At 41.2% G+C, this 13,200-nt stretch overlaps 1 protein-coding gene across 2 annotated transcripts in view; it reads left to right on the top strand.

Moving 5' to 3' along the window:
* The window catches only part of ZHX3 (zinc fingers and homeoboxes 3), a 41,059-nt gene that overhangs the window by 5,615 nt on the left and 22,244 nt on the right, over nucleotides 1–13,200 (top strand). For both annotated transcript variants that reach the window (XM_030211224.1, XM_030211223.1), the window contains exon 2: nucleotides 9,444–12,379. In XM_030211224.1, the coding sequence (XP_030067084.1) occupies nucleotides 9,589–12,379 (2,791 nt within the window). In that variant the 5' untranslated portion in view covers nucleotides 9,444–9,588. The remainder of the gene's footprint in view (nucleotides 1–9,443; nucleotides 12,380–13,200) is intronic.

Raw genomic sequence — 13,200 nt, 5'->3', positions numbered from 1 at the left:
TCACAGGCTGGATTTATTGCTGTGCATTTTTGTCCTCACCAGACAATCAAGAGGAGTGAGTCAAAAGGTCTGGCAGAAGTTTCTGAAGTGGGGGGGGGGGGGGGGGGGGATGGATGGAGAATGTGATATCATCATTCTGTGAGGGCAGTGAGAGGATGTGGTGGATAGAGGTTTTGAATAATGGTGGGAAAGTATTCTAGGGATAGAAAGGAGACTGGGGTGAGAGAACTGTCCACTCAAACCTGGAATGGAAGGGAGGGGAGAAGGGTACATAGAAGAACAGAGATGTGGTGGTGCCCAACAAGTATCTACAGGAAAGAGAGGGGGGAATGGACTGGTTCTTGGATGGGGGGAGAGGATTTAGGGATGGGCTGAACAAGAGAGGATTCTGGCCGTAGGGTGTGGGGAAATCAAGGAAAAAGAAAAGGTTAGGAGAAAGAGGATGGGTAAAAGAACTGAAAAGGAAGATGAAGAATTAAAGGAGCCATGCTGAAGGCAAGAGGCAACAAAGGGAGAGAAAACTAAACAGGAAAAGTAACAAGGATGGTAGTGAAAGAGCAAAAAGGAACAGATGAGACCACAGGATGAGGAAAGATATCCACTGAGCCAAAAGTCAAGCAAGAGACTTAGTAGAGGGAGCATGGTGCATGGAGTTCTGTCAAGTGCACGTGTGTGTCTTTGACTTACAGAATAGAGATGGTTTGAATGGAATGCTCCTCCAATATTCCTTTAATTAGAATAATAAAAGGAAACAAAGTTTGAAAATATTTATATAATATCAGTGTCAGTGAATTTGAATGACTACATTTTACATTTCATCCATAGGGTGCCATTGTAGTAATACAACAGTATTACTGTGCTTCTCCACAGGGGCAGTGTCACCAAATGGGTTAGTTTTGTGCATGCCATGATCAGTAATGAACCTGCCTCCTGAACCAAGGTATGAGGAATCGGATCAAAGCTTGCTGTAGTACTTATGAAATCTGGAAGATGCTCTTTGTTACGCAGCATGTCTAGGCAACCTATCCAAGTTTGCTTAAGAATTTGTTTGCTATTGTCTAGCAAACAGAACATAAGTGCCACCATATATAGCAACAATTAGGAAAGTATTTTATGGTTCACACTCAGTTTACAATAGAAAAATGCATCTGACTCAGAAGAGCCAGCTCATCTGCAATTGGCATGTGGTGGCAGAGGGAAATTCCTGGTGGTGAAAGCATGCAGAGTATGTCCTATGGAATAATTTGCAAACACTTTGCATAAGTATTTCTATATGTATGTGTCTGTGCGGATATGTATTTGTTTATATTTGGTGGTGTATATAGTTTGAAAGGAGTAATTCCTTAACTGCTGTGTTTGTGTGTCTACACTATATAAGCATTGCTGTAATGGGACGGACCAAAGGTCTGTCAAGCCCAGTATCCTGTTTTCCAACAGTGGCCAATCCAGGTCACAAGTACCTGGCAAGATTCCAAAAACGTAAAACCGATTTTATTCTGTTTATCCTAGAATATGCAGTGGATTTTCCCAAGTCTATCTTAATAATGGCTTATGGATTTTTCTTTTAAGAAATGATCCAAACCTTTTTTTTTTTTTTAAACCCCACTAAACTAACTGCTTTTACCACATTCCCTGGCACCAAATTCCAGAGTTTAATTACAGAGTTTAATCTCCTTCTCTGCGAATATCCAACAGACTGCCAAGACCTGTCGCTTCTTCCTCTTCAACATCAGCAAAATTCGCCCTTTCCTCTCTGAGCACACCACCAGAACTCTCGTCCACGCTCTCATTACCTCTCGCCTTGATTACTGCAACTTACTCCTCACCGGCCTCCCACTCAACCATCTATCCCCCCTTCAATCAGTTCAGAACGCTGCTGCACGTCTTATATTCCGCCAAAACCGATATACTCATATCACCCCTCTCCTCAAGTCACTTCATTGGCTTCCGATCAGATATCGCATACAATTCAAGCTCCTCCTCCTTACCTACAAATGCACTCAGTCTGCGGCTCCTCACTACCTCTCCACCCTCATCTCCCCCTTTGTTCCCGCCCGTAACCTCCGCTCACAGGACAAAGCCCTTCTCTCAGTACCCTTCTCTACCACTGCCAACTCCAGGCTCCGCTCATTCTGCCTTGCCTCACCCCATGCCTGGAACAATCTTCCTTTACCCATACGCCATGCCCCCTCCCTACCCATCTTCAAATCTCTGCTTAAAACTCACCTCTTCAATGCTGCCTTCGGCGCCTAACCGCTCGAGATATATATAGAATGCCCCAATCTATCCACCCTATCAGATTAACTGTTCACTCGTCCTCTAGATTGTTCACTTGTCTTTTAGATTGTAAGCTCTTTGAGCAGGGACTGTCCTTCTATGTTTAAATTGTACAGCGCTGCGTAACCCTAGTAGCGCTTTAGAAATGCTAGTTAGTAGTAGTAGTAGTAGTTATTGAATGAAGAAATATTTCTTTGCGTGCCTCCTAGTCCTAGTATTTTTGGTCCTGTCTGTACGTGACCCTTACAGTAAGTTGCATAGGGGTGCTTTTGCAAATGTATGTATAGTGGGTTCAGGGGAATGACAAACAGGCCCATGATGCATATTAAAAGATTCTGTAGATATCTGCCACCTGAATGTAGAAAACAGGATAGGAAGCAAACACACTGGGCTCACATGGCAGGCCTGCCAGAATTGCCAAGGACAAAGAATAGGGTGCATCAACTGAAGTTCATTAGAGTATCCAGAAAAACAGCAGAGAAGGCTGCTCATTCGAGACTCACAAGTCATCCTGAAGAGTACAGGAGGCAGAAAAAGAGCACTTAAAGATGGTAAATGCTAGATATGTTTTTGATACTACTTTTAAGAATTTGTTATCCTAGATAAATGCAGTGCCTTTATTGCATTGTATCATGGTATGAGATTTAGTGTCGCAAAAGTCAGATAACATGTTAGCCAAAACAAATAGTTTTCAAAATAGTTGACCTTTAGACAGCCTTTCAATAGTTTTCTTTTTCAACTATTGAAGGTGAAAAATCAGATTAAAAAAAAAAAAAAAAAAGAATATATGTGAATGAACTTATTTACCATATGAGGTTGTAAGTTTAGAAACCTTTTTTTCAAATAAATAATTATTTATTCTTTCCAACTCGGTGGAAGTTGGAAAGAATTATACAAAAAGGCTTGAGGGTCTGTCTGATGGCAAAATAACTGGAAATCCAATGGAATGGGATGAAACAACATGAGAGAAAAAAACTGGTAACAACAACTGAGTTCAAAAATGGGCCATATTTGGACCACGAGTTCCAGAGAAATAAGCCTGTCAAAAAATGGCCCAATGCATTTGTTTGTGAGACGTTCAGCTTCTGTAGCACAGAAAGTGAAATGCCACAGTTAGAGAGCAAGGCAATGCAGTTTAAAAGATTGAATTCCATACTCTTCCTAACCCCCCCACTCTCCACTACCTCCCTCGGGCACATGCGCCCTTCCCCCCATAAACACAGAGCAGTGATATACACACAGAGATAACACAGAGAATGTAAATAATGAAATAAAGGTGCACATTTTTTAAAAATACATATGTGAAAATTATTTGAAGAATCATACAGTTCTCCTATTGGTAGCTACTTTGTGACCCTGTGAGATGTTCTCAGGACTTGGGAGGTAAGGACTACCCTCAAAAGATGGAAAACCAAGATCTAAGAAAAGGGTGCAAAGAAAAGAAAGTAAACATTAGTCTGTTCCAATTACAAAGCTTAGCAGTACTACCAGAGCAAAAAAACAAACTGTGTTCATTCAGAGTAGTTGCTTAGAAAAATTTCCAGCAATTTCGACGCCCTTCTCTGCACCTTTTCTAATTCCACTGTATCTTTTTTTGTGATGCGGCAACCAGAATTGAACACAATATTCGAGGTGCGGTCGCATCATGGAGCAATACAAAAGGCATTATAACATCCTCATTTTTGTTTTCCATTCCTTTCCTAATAATACCTAACATTCTATTTGCTTTCTTAGCGGCAGCAGCACACTGAGCAGAAGGTTTCAACGTATCAACGACGACACCTAGATCCCTTTCTTGGTCCGTAACTTAACGTGGAACCTTGCATGACGTAGCTATAATTCGGATTCCTCTTTCCAACTTTCTAAGGTTTTCCTGCAATTGTTCACAATCCGCATGCATTTTAACAAATTTAAATTTGCAGATGACACAGACCTATTCAGTCACCTCACTAGTCGTTCCCATTTCCAGATTAATATGTTAAGCACCGGTCCCAGTACAGATACCTGGGACACTCCGCTGAGAGAATTGGCTGTTTAACCTTACCTTCTATTTTCTATCCATCAACCCAGTTCCACAACCGAACATAAGAATAGCCATATTGGGTCAGACCAACGTTCCAACAGTGGCCAATCCAGGTCACAAGTACCTGGAATAAACACAAATAGTAACAGGATTCCATGTTACCAATCCCAGGGCAAGCAGTGGCTTCCCCATTTCTTATCTCAATAGCAGACTATGGACTTTTTCTTCCAGGAACCTTGTCCAATCCTTTTTTTTTTTAAACCTAGATAAGCCAACTGCATTTACCACATCCTCCGGCAACAAGTTCCAGAGAATAACTATTTGTTGAGTGAAAAAATATTTCCTCCTATTTGTTTTAAAAGTATTTCCATGTACCTTCACCTCCTAGCCTTTGTACTTTTTGAAAGAAAAAAATTGATTCAGTTCTATCAGTCCTTTATCTATTTGATCGCTCTTCTTTGAACCTTTTCTAATGCCGCTATATCTTTTTTGAGATACAGCGACCAGAATTGAATGCAATACTCAAGGTGAAGTCGCACCATGGAGCGATACACAGGCATAATAGTATTCTTGGTCTTATTTACCATTCCTTTCCTAATAATTCCTAGCACCCTGTTTGCGTTTTTTGGCTGCTGCCTCACAATGGGCAGAAGATTTCAGCGTGTTGTCTACAGTAACACCTAGAGCTTTTTCTTGGGTGCTGATTCCCAAGGTGGACCTTGCATCAGTAACTATGATTCGTATTATTCTTCCCAATGTGCATTACTTTGCATTTGTCCACATTAAATTTCATCTGCCATTTGGATGCCCGGTCTTCCAATTTCCTAAGGGCTTCCTGCAATTTTTCACAGTCCACATGTGTTTTAATTTTAACTGCTTTGAATAATTTTGTGTCATATGCAATTTAATCACCAAACATTTGTGGTTTCCAGACTGCTTTATGCGCCTTGGTTATATTCAGTCACTTGCAGAAGGCCTGCCCTCATGTGGCACGTTGGATGCCGCTTTGTTCTGCATCCCCAGCTAGAGTGCATATTTCATTCAGGGATCTCTGCTTATCCTCCTCCATTTAGGGAGCTGGCTCTAGGTTCCCTTACAGTCCCTTTGGTCTGGGATATACTACTACTACTATTTAACATTTCTAGAGCGCTACAAAGTGTACGCAGCGCTGTACAAACACAGAAGAAAGACAGTCCCTGCTCAAAGAGCTTACAATCTAATAGACAAAAAGTAAAGCATTTAAATTTAAAATATTTAAGCAGTCAAGCACAAGAGAACAGTCACAGAAGGACAGAAGATGTTGAAGGGTGGTCAGTGTGATTAGGTGTAACTCTGGTTGGAGTAGTGCGAGAAGGTGATAGAAGAATAGAAATGGGTGAGGTAAAGTAATGAGTGGGTTGATAGGGAGGTTATATAAGACATGTCACTCTAGGGGTGGGTGGGTAGAGGGGTAGGGTGGGTAGGATTAAGTCTAAAGCAGGAGAAGGTATTCTCTGCAGCCTATCTGTGAGATGGAAAATGCTGTCTGAAGCTGCTGCTATAAGTTGTTAGTTTTCTCTCCCTGAAAGAGATCCAAGCCACACCCACGAAGTTCAAAGGGGAGGAAATGGCAGTGCTTGATGAAAAAGAGAGCTCAGTTTGATAGGAGATATACTATAGGATGTCATTCTGAGGCCAGGCTAAGTCTAAAGCAGGAGAAGGTATTCTCTGCAGCCTATCTGTGAGATGGAAAATGCTCTCTGAAGCTGCTGCTATAAGTTGTTAGTTTTCTCTCCCTGAAAGAGATCCAAGCCACACCCACGAAGTTCAAAGGGGAGGAAATGGCAGTGCTTGATGAAAAAGAGAGCTCAGTTTGATAGGAGATATACTATAGGATGTCATTCTGAGGCCAGGCTAAGTCTAAAGCAGGAGATGGGGACTGTTGCTTGGCCTCAGCGTGTTTTGACAGGCCTGTTCCCTTGGTCCGCCTCTGGCTCATTGAGGTTCCTGCTAGACTCCTCCTTTGTGCCTAGATTAGGGGTGGTATTCCTTGTATTGGCATCCACTCCTCTGCCCAGGTGATTCTCATTCTGGGTCTGGCATTCTAGTAAGGCTGCTGAGGTTTGGTTTTGTGCCCTTAGGATAAAGTACCTTTTGCTGTCTACCTCGGTAGTTTATCCTCCCTCCTTGTCTTGTTTCTATCCATGGTAAGGATTGAGGCTTGGGCGGTCCAGGTATCGCTTGCCTTCTAGCAATTTGTACACTCCACCTCAGAGGTGATGTCCCATTCTTCTGGGAGATGTGTTCCATGTGGTTCCCTAGAGGGAGTGTTCTGTGTAGGTTACATCTGGTTCTGGAGGGATTCATCTCTCTCAGGTCTGGGTTGGTACAAGAATTCAGGACTAACTAAGTCTGTCTAGAGAGGGCCTTTGTCCATATGGCCATATAGCTCTGTACAATATTTTATCTTCCATTTCGGTTTTAGATTTTATGTCTCTGCATTTCAGTACCAGTTCAGAATGAGCTGTGTTCAGATACAGTAGGTATTTTCCTGTGCCCAGTGGACTTACATTTTAAATTTGTGGCTATGGTAATGGAGGGTTGTGACTTGCTGAAGATCACAAAGGAGCACTAATGTAACATAGTAACATAGTAGATGACGGCAGAAAAAGACCTGCACGGTCCATCCAGTCTGCCCAACAAGACAAACATATGTGTAAACCTTACCTTGATTTGTACCTGCCTTATTCAGGGCACAGACCAGTACAAGTCTGCCCAGCAGTACTTCCCGCCTCCCAACCACCAGTCCCGCCTCCCATCACCGGCTCTGGCACGGACCGTATAAGTCTGCCCTCCACTATCCTCGCCTCCCAACCACCAACCTCTCTTCCCCCCCACCTGCTCCGCCACCTAATTTTGGCTAAGCTTCTGAGGATCCATTCCTACTGCACAGGATTCCTTTATGCATTTCCAACGCATGTTTGAATTCTGGCTTTCCAGGTTCTCAACCTAGTGTTGTAACTGCCATGCTGCTACTCCATTCTGTTGCACAAAACATCCCCCCCCCCCCCCCCCCCACATCCATACCTATAAATCGGTGTGTCTGCATTCTTTCCCTACTTATTTTTCTTTTTTAGATGACTAGGTCAAGCTCTTGTTTTAAGGTATAAGTAACCAACACCCAGAGAAATAATATTCAGTAATGGAAGTTTCACAAATGGGCCAGTTAATCTGTTAGACTGCTCTGTTACTATCCATTACTCTGCTCGCATCATCTCAGGTTTGCATGGAGGAGGAGATTTAAAAAAAAAAAAATTAATGAAATTGCAGTAGTTGGAGGTTAAGGTTCTTGCAGCCAGATACCAGGGAATCTAGTGAAGAAAGGACTGAAAGTTAGGTAGATTTGCAGGCAGGGATTTAAATTACTGACATTTTAAAAATATAATGACCTGGCTAGTTGGATGTTATGTATCCAAATGCTGAGTGATTGTAACTTACAGGAGAGAATCATATTCCTCATGCTTCACCAATCACACTTTCAGGCCAACCAAGGAAAAATTGCTCTTGGTTTACAAATTTTATGTATTTATTTATTTATTGCATTTGTATCTCACATTATCCCACCTCTTTGCAGGCTCAATGTGGCTTACAATTCGTCGTGGATATTGGAAGTAGAAACGAATATACATTTGGTTTATGGCGGGTAAGGGTTACATGGTGGTGAAGTACATGGTTGTATTACGGCAAAAGACGGGATCTGAGGTCTACCATGCCCAAGCTATGTATGGGGGAAGAGCAGAGCAGAAATATATCACTTACCTTGCTGGAAAGCCCATCAAGCTGCAGTTTAACACCTCCTCCTTTTCATAAGTGGAAGTGGGTGAGGATGATTGTAGGAACAGAAGAGAGTACAGCAATGGCCTGTTTACTTCAGTTCTGCTATACTACCTCCTGGGTTACAACCTAACTGTTCAGCCTTTATCGCTCTACAGTGAGGCGCATCTAAGAGGTTCATCTGTTCTCTCATTTGCATGGTGAAGTGTTGCAATATGACGAGAGACTTGGGCCTGCAGCTGCAGGAATTGAAGCATTTCTTAGATGCTTCTCCTGCCTTAGAACCACAAGGGCAGAAGGTGGTCGGGACTTGGGATGTGGCCATGGAATGGAGGGTTTGGGGTTTAGAACTTCATAGGTTACTGGAGCCTCCTATATTGTAGGTGCTGCCATCAGTGTCTCCCCTTTTCTCTGCATGGGAGGGGAGGGGTTTTCAGAGAGGCTTTTTCCTTAGGCAAACATCTGTTAATCCACAGATTTTCTTTTGAAAATTTGCCTATATCAGCCAGGGCCATTACTTATAGGGCAAGCAAAGCACATGCCTTCACTTGTGAATCAGAGGTAATCTGAGGGTCAGACAGTGCATTTCCAATTTTGATGCTTATGGAGCTGACTCAGTTGGACATAACTCCTGCTTCACAAATCTTGCAGCTGGTTTTCTTGAGGTGAACGTGCTGGGTGAGGGGATCCTGAATTTGCTTAAAGTAAGGTTGAGGCAGCCCTTTGCTTGAAAGAGGGGAGCTGCTGGCACTATGGTTTTGTTGGTTGTGACTAGATGTGTTCACACAGCTATGTCCCTGTTTACATTTAATGATCTGGGCCAAGATTGTGTAGTACTGTGGTCAGCAATTTTCCTGCTTGTGGCAATGCATGGACACTTAACATAGAAATTTAACTGTGAACTGGAATAAGAATGTGCATTTTTACTGTGACTTAATAAAGAGGCTCCCAAAATACATAAAGATTTTATTTTAAAGTGTAGGTAATATTTCTGTACATTATTATATTTTATTCACATTGTCTGTAAGCCATATTGAACTTGAGTCTATTTCGGGCTAATATGGGGTATAAATGTCATGAATAATTAAAATAAATATCTCTTTTTATTGGATCGACTTAACACATTTGTAATAAGTTATCAGAATTTATAAGTAAATAATTCTTATTTTGCACTGACCTAAAGAAAGTAGTTAAATGATTTTTAATCCAATAAAAGGTATTATTTCCTACCACTTCTGGTAAAAAGTTTCCAATTTTGTTTGTGATTTGATAAGTAAAACTTATAGGGTCAATGTTTAATGTTTTTTTTTGTTCTTTCTTTCTTCCTCAGGTTTACTGCAAAATGTGCATGTTTTGGAAAGAAATTGAAAATTTGGATTTATGCTACTTTGAACTGCATGGATTATCTGGAACTTGAGACTGAAGTGCTTGGTCAAAATAATTATTGAAAATTAACCATCTCGTTAACTACAACTATGGCTAGCAAAAGAAAATCTACCACTCCTTGCATGATACCGTTAAAGACCATGGTATTAGAGGAGACAGATACAGACTTAGTTGAAAATTACAATAAAAGAACTCAGCAGGAGACACATACTGAACTCTTAACGGTTGGTGATACTACCAAAACCACGAGCATCACTACTGCTGCTAATAATGTAGCACTATCTAACGGTTATCAAAGTATTATAGATGGTGGTATTTATGTCTGTAAGTACTGTGCTTTTAGTTGTCGAGATATTAGTAAGTTTGTCAATCACATGAATTCAGAGCACTTGGACTTCAGCAGGGACCCTTCCTATGTGTGCGTTGAATGCAGTTTTCTTGTAAAAAACCATGACGAACTTAAACGTCACAATGCATTGTGTCACTCTGGTGAGACTAGTTTTATTTGGAATGTGGCCAAACATGATAATCATATAACTGTGGAGCAAAGTATCTCTGATACCACCAGCAGCCAAGGCTTTTCAGGAGACTCTAATGAAGATGGGGTTGATGGACAATATGAAATTACCATCACCAAAACTCCTATTATGAAAATAATGAAGAGTAAAATGGAAACAAAAAAAATTCACACTGTGAAAGAGAACATGATTGAGAGCTCAACTTATCCATCAGTTAATGAAATGGAGAGAAAAAGAGATAACTATGTAGATACTAATGAATCAGCATTAGTAAACCAGTCATCGGTTAGTTCTATGAATTCTTCACAGATTATCACTAGTTCAATGATTGGGACTGTACCTATTTTGCAGTCTGGTGTAGCCCAGATTGTGTCAGTACAACAGCAACCATCAATACAGCCAATTCCTACTTCAGAATGCCTTCCTAAAGTAATGATTCCTTTGAGCAGCATTCCAACTTATAATGCAGCCATGGATTCCAACAGTTTCTTGAAAAATTCTTTTAATAAGTTCCCATATCCCACAAAGGCTGAGCTTTGCTATTTGACTGTTGTAACCAAGTACCCAGAAGAACAAATAAAGATTTGGTTTACTGCTCAGAGATTAAAACAAGGCATCAGCTGGTCACCAGAAGAGATAGAAGATGCAAGGAAGAAAATGTTTAACACGGTGTTTCAGTCTGTGTCGCAGCCTGCCTTTGCTGTTTTAAATGCTCCCCTTATAGCAAATGCTGGAAGTGTCCAACAGCTCATTCATACTGGTGTACCAGGCCAATTTGTTGGGCAGCCAAAAGAGACAGGAAGGCTACTTGTTAGTCAACCAGTTATAGCAAATGGAGTGCAAGGAGCAAGTTCATCTCTTGCATTAGCAGTTTCCTCAGTCCCTAAGAAACGAGCTCCATCACAGCCTAGCATTTTGTCTGCAAATGTCAAAGTAGTAAATACTGCTCCGTCTTCGCTTACTGCCTGCCCTAACATATCTTCTCAACATTATGTGGACCCCAATCTCTATAAAAACAAGAAATCTCATGAACAGTTATCTGCACTGAAAAGCAGTTTTTGTAAGAGTCAATTCCCTGCTCATAGTGAAGTTGAACGATTAACAAGAGTTACAGGTCTCGCTAAAAGGGATGTCCGAAAATGGTTTAGTGATAGACGATATCATTATCGAAATTATAAAGGAACTAGATCTTTTTTTGCTAGACATAATGCGGCAATAGATTCACAACAGAATGTTACCTTCAGTACACCTTCTAAAGGTCCTGAGCATGCTTACACACCACCTGCAACAACACAATCAGCTCCACACACAAGGAGGCAATCGTGGCATCAGGCACCAGATTTTACACCAACAAAATATAAAGAAAGAGCCCCTGAGCAGGTTAAGGCTTTGGAAGATAGTTTTGCACAAAATTCATTTCCTTCTGAGGAAGAAGTTGATCGCTTAAGGAGTGAAACAAAAATGACCAGAAGAGAAATAGATAGTTGGTTTTCAGACAAGAGAAAAAAGATTGCAGAGGAAGAAAAGAAGGAAGAGGGGGCTGGTCTAGAAGATGAGGATGATGAAGAAAATGATGAAGATGTAGAATCTTCAGATGAACTAAGAATAGAAGAGGAAAATGGGTCATTTTCTGAACTTGACAGTAATCATGCTGCATTGGAACGAAAAGTTAGTCCTATTAAAATCAATCTTAAGAATCTTAGAGTAACAGAGTCCAGCGACAAAGGAGAATCGCAAGGGGATAATGTGGACAGCCAAGAATATGATGAAAGTAACAGACTATCCATACCACAGAAAGATAAAATTCATTTTAAGAAAACAATGGAACAGCGTCATTTCCTAAAGAAATTTTTTGTGCAGAGTCAGTGGCCAACAAACCAGGAGTATGACAGCCTTGCTGAACAATTAGGTCTGCAGAGGCATGAGCTTGTGCGCTGGTTTGGTGATAGTAGGTACTGCTTTAAGAATGGTCATTTGAAGTGGTTTGAGACCTATAAGAGAGGCATCTACCCTCCATACTTGGTAGATACCAGCGCAAACAGCCATCCAGTTCTTGAGGACTACTTCGGAAAGTACAACATGCTGTGTGATGATGATATTGAGAGTTTGTGTGAGAAAACACAAATGACAGAAGAAGAAGTTAAGATGTGGTTTGCTATAAAGACAGAGGAAAGTAGGGCTGCATCGGATGCTGGCAGTGAGGACCAGCATTCAATGTTTGATGACCAACCAGGAAGCCAAAAAGGAGCTAATGATTCATATTCAGAAGTATCTGAAAATAGTGAAAGCTGGAAGCCTAGTACCCAGGAAAGTTGTTTAGATTCCTTTGGAACTTTTACTCAGCAGTCCAGAATTGAACTTGGTAAGGAATGGATGTTAACGGATCTGTTTACTAAGCCGCGCTGTATTCCTGACACAGCGTGAATGGGCTGTGTTGGCGCTGGCGGCTTAGTAAACCCCAGTGTAATTGTGGTGTTTCTTTATCATTCTGTTGAAGAAGTGTTCTGGGATCTAAATTAGCAGATTCAGTGCCTATTTATTAATTTACAAGATACTCTGTGCACTGTAAAATACTATATCGAAAGCAAAACTCTAGCTACTTAAATTGCCATTCTTTATTGTCCAGAATGCATGGCTCATGCACCTCAGCCAGCAGCTGGAGATGAGACTTATGTGAAACACCATATAGTATCAGCTTCCTAGTATTCTCTTATTCCAGCAGAGGGGGATGAGCATGTCATGCAGCAGCAGACTGATTTGGCATAAGAGCTTGGGTTTAGCTGGAGAACAAGTTGAACAGTCTGGTCAGAGGGAGGTCCAGGATTCTGCCAAGAGGTTCCATGTTCCTAAGGATACATGTAACATAATCCCAGAGTATAAATCAAACCCGCATGAAAAGCTTGGCGCTATGAGATATGGAGGCATGTCTGTACCTTATTATTGACTCTCCCAAAGAAGTATATGTCTGTTATCCTGTCTTCTCTGGTCTACACAATTAATTCGGCACGCGATTCAGTTACCTGTTTGTTGGCAAGGCTCTGAAAACCATAGGCTTGTTTCATGTGGAACAAATTGATGTGGTTTATAATATACTGATTTATTACAATCTACCTGGGCCAAGGCAGAGATCATAAATGTACATAAACACCAATCACTATAGACACTATAGAGTGCCTTTCCAAG

Source organism: Microcaecilia unicolor, chromosome 8 (genome assembly GCF_901765095.1).
Source record: "Microcaecilia unicolor chromosome 8, aMicUni1.1, whole genome shotgun sequence".
Classification (NCBI taxonomy): domain Eukaryota; kingdom Metazoa; phylum Chordata; class Amphibia; order Gymnophiona; family Siphonopidae; genus Microcaecilia; species Microcaecilia unicolor.
This window is presented reverse-complemented; position numbering and strand designations above follow the sequence as displayed.